At 36.3% G+C, this 9,347-nt stretch overlaps 1 protein-coding gene across 1 annotated transcript; it reads right to left on the bottom strand.

Moving 5' to 3' along the window:
- Positions 1-677: 677 nt before the first annotated feature.
- On the bottom strand, positions 678-6,900 carry LOC149538850 (bZIP transcription factor 17-like). The gene is made up of 2 exons (XM_089800189.1): positions 5,349-6,900; positions 678-1,263 (listed from the first exon to the last, which is right to left on the bottom strand). The coding sequence occupies exons 1-2, from the start codon at positions 6,727-6,729 to the stop codon at positions 761-763; spliced, it is 1,884 nt and encodes a 627-aa protein (XP_089656315.1). The 5' UTR covers positions 6,730-6,900; the 3' UTR covers positions 678-760.
- Positions 6,901-9,347: the final 2,447 nt, after the last annotated feature.

The following is a 9,347-nucleotide window of genomic DNA, read 5'->3' as shown; positions in this document are numbered from 1 at the left end:
AGATTTGCCGCGTGTTTATTATGCCATATCATTTCTTGGTGTCCTTATTGCCTGCCACGCAACCATGGAGTTTGGCGTAAGTTTAGCTCGCTTACAGTTTGTGTGCTTATTGCCTGTTACGCAACCATGTCGTATGGTATAAGATTTAGCTTACTTAGAATCACTTATTTTAACTGGAAAATGCTCTAGGTAAAGGAGTAGATTAAAGACGTTTGTTCGGGAAATTTATATTTTCTATGTATTGGCGTTGACTCAAGGCAGTTCATATCCAATTAACTGAATAATAACTCATTCTTGTCAACGCCTCTTCACGGTAATGGAGCAGGTATCATGGATAAATCTGACTCAACATTCAACATCTTCGTACATGAAGATCCTTGTGGGATCTATTCACCAAGGGAGCATTGCTAGGACGGAGAATACTGACAATCTAGTTAGTAAATTAAAATAGTCTAATATTAGGTTCTAAGTTGTGATTTGACTGGATATTCAGCTAATACATTGCTAGAAGCAATATTAATTGCCCTTTTTAAATATAAATCTGCTCATTCCAAACCTTCGCAATTAGAAGGTCTTATCTTAATGCATTAAAGACATGTTCATCATTGGAAATGCAGTATGCAAATTCCAGCTAAAGCAAAACTACTGAAAAATTAAGAAGTATAATAAACAAGGAGTTTCAATAAAATTTCTCTGGTCTAATTTTAGATTAGAGACCAAATAGAGAATTCTCTGAGAAATACTTGTTTCAAATTAATCCTCAATTTCTCGCTAAATGAGGTACAGAAGCCTTGGGAAGTACACAAGAGTATGTAACATACTTCACTCTATCAATTAGGACCACAACAAAAATCCGAGAGAGACTCCCAGATGAAAACATCCCTTCATCGCCCATCTCCCGTGGATCAACCAAAACTGAGACAACCATTGAAGATGGCTCTCTCTGATATCCTCTATCTTCATGAATCCTCTCTTTATGGTCTGTCACATTTCTTTCATTTGAAGCATTAAGTGAGGACCTCGCAGGTGGTAATGGAACTGCATAGGAAACTCTTCTGTTTTTCAAAGTATTTATTTGACCTAATCGTCGAGTTTCATTTATCTTTGAGCCTGAAGAATCATTCCTCGGCTGCTCAACAGAACCATTTGCAACACTTGAAGAAACACTGGTCACAATCCTTGAATTTATAGTTGTTGCAGGTGAGTTGGGAGATGCATCAAACTGAAACACCTCTGTACACATGCCTGAGCCCAATACGGGTCCTATGCAAAGAGAAAACGGTGCATCAACCACTTTGAATGTTTGAAAACTTTAAAAAGCCACGCAAATGGTAAAATGAACCATACAACTTTTACAAACAAAAAGAGCTAGCTCATTTTTTGAGTAGATGTACTAATTAGATTTGAAAAAGGTTTTAAAGAGAAAGAATATTGGATTCAACCATCATCAGTCCACTATTATCAATAGGTATATATTATATTCTCTCATACAACCATCCATGAAAATTTATATAATATCCAATTCAAGTCAAGAAAGTAAAAAGTTGGGAAAATCTAATGTATTTCCTTACTAATCAGGAATGTTAATTTTGTTTGTTGTGATCATGAAGACAATGGACAGGACAAGGAACACATAATCATTACAATTTCAAAGCAAAAACTACCACAAACTTTTGTCCAATAAGACATTCCATCCCAGTTTTCAAATTTTTCACCATCAACTAATTCACACACCATGTCACAATAGTCAACACGCCATTTAATGCCCAATATCTAAATATGCTAATTTCCTCTGACAATCTCAATGTTTAAGATGTAATCACCATGTCAGTCCATATTGGTTGTAGGCAGTAATTTTGTAATAACTATTTGCAAGTCCAAGAAACTTGAAAGCCAAGAGAAAACAAATTAGTCCCAAGTCCAATAAACTTGAAAGCCAAGAGAATTTGTAATAACTACTCCCAAGTCCGAGAAACTTGAAAGCCAAGAGAAAGCAAACAGAAACACAAAAAAGAAAATTAACTGGAAACATTCTAATGATGACAGAAAATTAAAGGTAACCAAATATTCAAAGACATACAAGGGTATTGGCATTTGGTCAAACAGTTTGCATGCAAGCTCTTACGAAGAGAAACAAAGGCAACCACAAAAGAAATATTCTTAAACGGGCAAATAAGGGTCAGGAGTAAAATTCCTGAGCCGTCCAGGGCATTAAAGCTAGCCAATCTCAGAATATATCTTTAAAGGTGCAGAGGCACATGCCCTTTACCATAGAATCAGGTAGATCAGGCCTTCTAATCTTTAAAGAAAGAATCTAACTAATAAGACCTGCAAAACTAGACTATATATATATATAAACAGCATAATAGAGGCTGTGAAGGAGTAGAGAGAGAAGGTGCAACAAATTCTCAGATCCCAGCAAGACACATTGGGACAGTGACATCCAGATGGAACAAGCTAACAATTTCCATACAATATTCATGCTCACTTCAGTTGTGTTAACACTGTGCCATTTAAGGAATTGGAGTCAGTTACTGGATTTATCATCAAATTACTGCTAGCTTAAGATTGCATCAAAACGCATAATTTATGGGAGTTGACAAGACATACTAGGTCATTATTCAACGTATGCTTTGTAAAAGATATGTTGCTGCATGCCATAGCACTATCCAGCCTCCAATACACTTTGATCTATTCCAACCTAGTACTAACAAGGAAAAAATCGACCTCAATGTGTGATGCCTGCACCATTGCAAGAAACATAAGTAGAACACATACACACCACTGGCAACAAAGCTCCTTGTTGGCTCCAAGCAGAAGTACAAAATGTCACTGATGCCCCCAACCATCCCGGTATGTGTGGGATCTTACCGAGTAATGAACAAAACACTCTACCACACTAAACCTCTGCCTATGCCTATGCAATACCATCGACCTATCCCTACTCCACATTCAAGAATACTTTTGGAACTTAGTAAAGTGTTGGGAGAAGATGACAGATAGCTAGGTTCTAAGACAAGCTTTCTCAAACCAACAAAGGTGTATCATTTCTCACCAAGTGCCAGCAGAGCATACAGAACATAAATCCCAAATATGTGCCACAGATTTACCCTTCCTGTTCCCGATATAAAAAATCAAACAATGTGATTGCTGGTTCTCTTTTCTCCATTTATAACTCAGCTATAAGAAATCAGATTATGTGGGCTATAAGAAATCAGATTATGTGGTTGCGAGTTTTACCCCCTCTCTAATCCAACTGAAAGAAATCAGATAAGTGGTTGCTGGGTACCTTTTACCCCTTCTCTAACCCAGCTAAAAGAAAACTGATTAAGTGGTTGCTACTTAACTCTTATCCCCTCGCTAACCCACCTAAAAGACATGCTATTAGGTTAGCTCTGTTCTCTTCTCTTACTTTGATGCACCAGTAAGGCATTTTCCCTTCCTCCCCTAGTTTTACATGTTCTAGCTAGGGTTTCCCCTTCCCTAGCAGATCCACGGTCATGTGCAAAATAGGCAGATTGCTCAAAGGTGCAAAATTGATTTTATCCTTCTGCAAACTTGGGTTGTGGATGGGTGCGTGCATGTATTTGCAATTCATGAGCTCAATAATCCATTCCCCCTCCCTCAACACCCATTTGACAAGAAAGAAATGAAAAATAAAACTTCCGTCTATCTTTGTCCTCTTAGCACATTCGTCCCCTCTTAGCCCTTATTTCTATTTTCCACTCCATTCGCAAGTTTATCACAGCTAGTTCCCAACTGAGGTTGGTGAATCAATGCAAAACGGGAATACCAGCCTGCTATGAGAAAGGTGTTTCCTGCGGTAAGGAATCAAAGGAGGTTGCAGGCAAAGAAGCAATCCCAATCAATCACAATATGCAGTGATAGGTGACCTACTTCAGATCAGATTGCAACATTTTTGCTGATCTGGAGACAGCTTCCAAGGGAAAAAGATCACAATTTGTTTCTGAATAAACCTATTTATACTTTTTGTCAGTAATCTGTTATTTTAGACTGGAGATTTGGAAAAAATTTCAAGGCATGTGTGCATATATGCTTTCAGGCCTTGAGTTGTAAAATACAAAACTGGATAATAATTATAAAAACTGGCAGATCCATCAATTTGGCAGCGCAAAGAACTATTCAAATTCACAGGCCAGTCCATAAATATCACCACAAAAATTAACATGTACCTAATCAGCAATATGAATTGGCTCAACAAACTTATCCAGCTTCTTACAAAAACAATCCAAGAGGCTAGGATAAGAAAGAAAGCAACAACATCAAAATCAAAGCCTTATTACCATCTAGTATGGTCTTTTAATATCTAAACATGAATGTTAAAAATGATCATTGTTTAAACTGCTTGACAATAAATGGGCAGTTACAATTTTGTAGAACTTATAAACTCTGTGAGAAACAACTTCTTGCAAAAATTGTCAAGAGTTCATATCAACTTAGCATCACCGTATCTATTGTTTGTCCTGCTGGACGGAAGAATTGACTCTTTAGAACTAGATCAAACTCTTCACCAACATTAGAACTTTAATAGCTTATCTGTTCCCCAAGCAGGTTGATTAGAAAGGGATGCAAATGTAAATCAGTTGCCCATTAGCATGCATTAACCTTTCTTCTCCAGATTTACGACACTAATGCATTGCAAATGTCAAAGGCGCCAATAATAAACTAGAACTTAGCTGTGACTCGGCCAAATTTCAAGTTGCTCAAAAGCTGAAGCTTTTGAAAGTCCACATTGACTCCACAATCTTCCGCCTAGAATGAGGAATGCCATACTTAATCATTTTAGCTTCGAGGACTGCGTTTGAATGTGACATGCCTTATTATCAATTGTACTGTGAAACTTCTAAATTTCAGATATAAAGTGGACTCAATTGATTTTCAATCCGACAAACCAAGCAAACTCGAACTTTGTCACCAAGTAACAAAGATGGAAAATTGAAACAAGAATTTACTAAGGTGATAGGAAATATATAAATTAGTAAAATCCGGGCACTTAACTAATTGTTTTAAGTAGAATCCTACACTTTCACTGATCACAGAGATCTTCTGGGTTACTGATAATTAAATAGTTCATTTACCTAAAAATGCTGTTCTCAAACGGCTTATACAGCGCTTTTATAATAATTTACTGATTTCTATGAATGGTGAAGACAAAATCCAAACCATTAAAATATCTTGCAAAGAAGAAGCTGCATTTGTATCCTCGAAAGCTAAGGAAATAGAAGACTCCTTTGTCACGTAGGATTGAAAGAAAAGGCAAGGAAGGTTATAACTTATCTCCAAAAATATCAAGCAAACAGACAGAGGGAGAAAAGATCCATTACTACCTGCATGACCTTCTCGGAACCACTGCTGAAGTGATCTGTCCACTGATGTTGGCTTTCTATCCTCTTTGTAGTCATTTTTGGAGTTAGATGCTAACGCTCTTTGATTTTCGGCAGTGCCTTCAAATAAATTATTCTGAATTTCATATTTTGGGCCAGCAGCTCTTGCCACTGCAAGAGCACGGTGTCTTTCTGTTATGACGGCCAGGCTATTCTTTTCAGATTCTCGTTTACCGGAAACAATGTCCTCTTTGTTGGATCTTAAGGCCTTCTCACCAGCTAGAACTGCATGGATTATAAGGTTACCATCAATCTTTACAAGTTTGTCATTTCTTGGAACGAAAAGAGAAGCCACAAGGGACTCGCTCAAATTATGAGAATACGCAGAGTTGAGGATCTCATCACTCCCTTTCCCTTTCCCTTTGTCCAAACCATATATGTTGTTATTTACAGCCTTGAAATTAGAAACTGTGGAATTGTAGCCCTCCCAACTTGTCAATACTCTTCCTCCACCATTAAACAGGTGTAAGCCGGGGGGTGATTCCGTTATATTAGATCTGAAAGTACCGACGCCTCCAAATAGCAAAATAATGATGGAAAAAACACTCAAAAAAGCTACACTAGCCATTTTCTTAGTCCGCTTGGAGGGATTCTCATCCTGTTGGTGGGTTTTGGAAAGCGACTGCTTCCGGGGCTTGGAAGACGCAGGCGATGATTTCAGACGAGGAATTGGAAGCAGAGGAACTCTACCCGCAGCCGTGACTGCTGGCATAGGATAAGCCGGGTAGGGAAACGGAGGAGGCCACGAGGGGTAACAAGGCAAAGGGTTTGCACTAGGATTAAGAGAAGCTAATTGCTGTTTTAGTTTAACATTCTCTGCGCTTAAATATGCAACAGTGTTATTCAACTCGGCAATGGTAGAATTGGCAGACTTTACCTTTTCTTCGAGCTCGTCAATGTAATTCTTCTTCCTCTGTCTGGAGAGCTGAGCGCTTTCCCTGTTCCTCATCAATCTAGCATTTCGTTTTGCCTCTTCATCATTGCCATCTGAAAACGCCTGTGTGGGCAAATTGCCCTGGACGGTTGGGGCTGTGGTGGTGGTGGAAGAGGAGGAAGAGGGAGAGGTGTAAGGGGGAGGAACATTCTTCGCCTCCTCTTTGTCGTCAAATTCACCAGGCGCTGGGGTGGAAGAATCCTGAGAGGATGAAAGAGAAGGATGAGGATCAAATTCGATGTCGACTGATTCATTAAACACGGAATCTAGCCAGGCAGGGTCATCAAAGAAGCTATTGTCCAGATCGAGATCGAGATCAATAGGGAGATCGAGATCAGGAAGGGGATGGAGATCAGGAGGCAGATAATCAGAACCTCTCAACGCTTCCATTTGCACCGCCTCGCTTCGCTTCCTTCACATAGCTCGCTTCTGTCTCTCGCCCCTGCAATTGCAAATGAGGAATACTCGCTCCTTTCAACCTCAGACGACTTCCTCAACACAAGTCTCCTTCTTTTTCTTGCTCTGCTTTTACTCGGAAGGAGCCGCTAACGCGTCTACCCTAAACTTCCTGCCCAGCACCAGTTTCTTATAGTGTTTATAAATAGCTATATAGCATATCAAAATTTAGTATTTATTTTTTATTTAAGAGTTCTAGCACCATCTTAAGGACGACTACTTCAAAATGTATCCGAGGTAATAGATATACAATTATGGTTAAGACAATATATTTATTATACTAAGGAAAACGCTTATCTTAGAAATTATCATACTTGCATTATTTTAAAAATCTTATCTTTAAAATTGTCATTCTTATAAATATTTTTTAAAAATTAAGATCTTTGTATATCCTAAGTGATCTTATTTACTTTTTTATATATAAATATAATTCATCTATATTTCTACTATATAAAGCTTCTATATTATTAAAATATAGCAATTTTGGTATATAATATTAGTTAAATTATTCTTATATTTATAATTTTAATCTTAATTTTTATTTAATATAAATTTAATCTTATTAATTTTAATTGGATCTTAATTCAATTAAGATCTTTAAATTATTTATTAAAAAATATTAAATTCTTAAAATATAAAATTATTTTTATTTTTCATATTTGTTTGTTTTATATTTTTTAAATTATATCTTATTATCTTGAAATCAAATTTTATTTTTTAAATTACTTTATTATTATTTTAAAGATTAATATTTTATCTTTCATTAAATTTTAATTAATATTTCATTATTCTATTATTCTATCTTATTTTTAAAAAATGAAATAATATTTAGATTTTTAAAAACAAAAATACAATTTTATTTTTATTATTTGACCAACAATTAACAAGATTATTATATTTATTTGCCTTTGGATATTGCATATATTACTTGATTGTCAATGTGTTTGTTAATTACTTTCTCTTTTTGTGAATAAAGTTATACAAGCAATTGCATCTTGGTGTGTAATGGGTATGTAAGTTTAAGGAGCTAAAATTCATACAAATTCTAGATATTCTTTTGGGAGAGGAGCTTACTAGTACTATTATTGATATATAGTCAATTTAGGCATATCCTCTACAATTTTTTCTTGGGCTCTTCAGTTGGGTATATGGGAGGAAACCCTTGGGTGATTAAGGCTATTGTAAAACTCGAATGGATGGGTGGGATGGTGCAATGTGGGGCTTTGTGGAGCCTAGCTATGGCTTTTGTGTGCAAGAGTAGGGATGGCAGTTAATGGATGCATTGAAGGATACGTATTAGCTAATTTTGGTTTGGAGTGTCATGGTTTGGAAGGACTCAAGCATGGATGAGGTCAGCGATGATTAGAAATTGTTGCTAAAGGACTTCATGAGGGAAAGGGAGCTAGAAGATCATAATAAGGTGCATGGACATGGAAGGGGGAAATGGATTGCAAGGAAGACTACCAGAGAGCCAATTACTCCCATGGTGTGGCGTAAGAAAAAAGCTAGTGACATTTTCGTCCCAAAGGACTCGTCATTATGTGATGTGATTTGTAAGTCCAAGAAGCAAAAGGCTTTGGTAGACTATGATGTAGTATAATACCCCTCTTATGCTAGCATTAGTAGAGTTTTGAAGATAGTATAAGTACACGTGGACTAGGTTGGAGATAAGGTTACTTATGGTACTCCTTGATTTAACAACTTGGCAAATCCATGCATAGATGAAACTGTAAGATATACATCCAATGTTCTTAATACAAAAGAATGTTGCCTATATATTTGAAATTGGTAATCAAATAGCTACTTATGTTATTATATGTTTAGAAACATTTCTATACTTATCATATACATCCCTTCTTTCTTATGATGTTAGATATTGCTTTGCATGCTCCATATAATGGTTGATTTGTATAATGCTTTGTATACTATTCTAAATTCATTATTATTATTTTACTATCTTATTTATAATATTATGATTAATTAGTTTCATGCTAACCTAGCTAACCCATTGTGTCTTGTGTGTGTGTGTGTGTGTGTGTGTGTGTGTGATTTCTTTTCTTAGCATGTCTTTAGGAGATGGGGATGTAGTTATAGTCACTTCTTTGGGAGATTTACACGATGTCGCACTTGTCCTTCCTTGCTTGTAACTATTTGTGTGTGTCTGTGTGTATACATATGGTATCTTGTTAGTTGGTGATGCAGGTGTGTGTAGGTACCAAGTATCGACTCTACCTAGCTACATAGGTCTGAGTGTGCCTCAAAATCCTTGAACCAATTGTTGTTAAAAAGGAGATGAAACCAAGGTCCCTTAATGCATCCTTATATCCTTGGAAATTTAATCGGAATCTAGCCACCTAGCCTAAGGTTTATGTTTTTATCACTTCTTTTGATGGTTTGATTGGTGAATTCCAGTGTTTAGAATTATGTGTTCTTGATTTGGATATTTGTATGTTCATGTAAATTTCTACAATATTTGTTTGGTATATTTATATAAGAATATATGGGTGCACACATATATACCTATATAATTATACATGGCTACATAGTTAATG

This window comes from Cupressus sempervirens, chromosome 9 (genome assembly GCF_028749045.1).
Source record: "Cupressus sempervirens isolate cs-2001-9-10 chromosome 9, ASM2874904v1, whole genome shotgun sequence".
Lineage (NCBI taxonomy): Eukaryota > Viridiplantae > Streptophyta > Pinopsida > Cupressales > Cupressaceae > Cupressus > Cupressus sempervirens.
The sequence above is the reverse complement of the archived record's forward strand: the minus strand, read 5'-3'. Positions and strand labels throughout refer to the sequence as shown.

Excerpts from the sequence above, each read along its gene's own strand:
- LOC149538850 (XM_089800189.1), bottom strand. The coding sequence starts at position 6,729 with ATGGAAGCGTTGAGAGGTTCTGATTATCTGCCTCCTGATCTCCATCCC. Across the intron at positions 1,264-5,348 it reads GTTCCGAGAAGGTCATGCAG|GACCCGTATTGGGCTCAGGC; the intron begins GTAGTAATGGAT and ends CTCTTTGCATAG.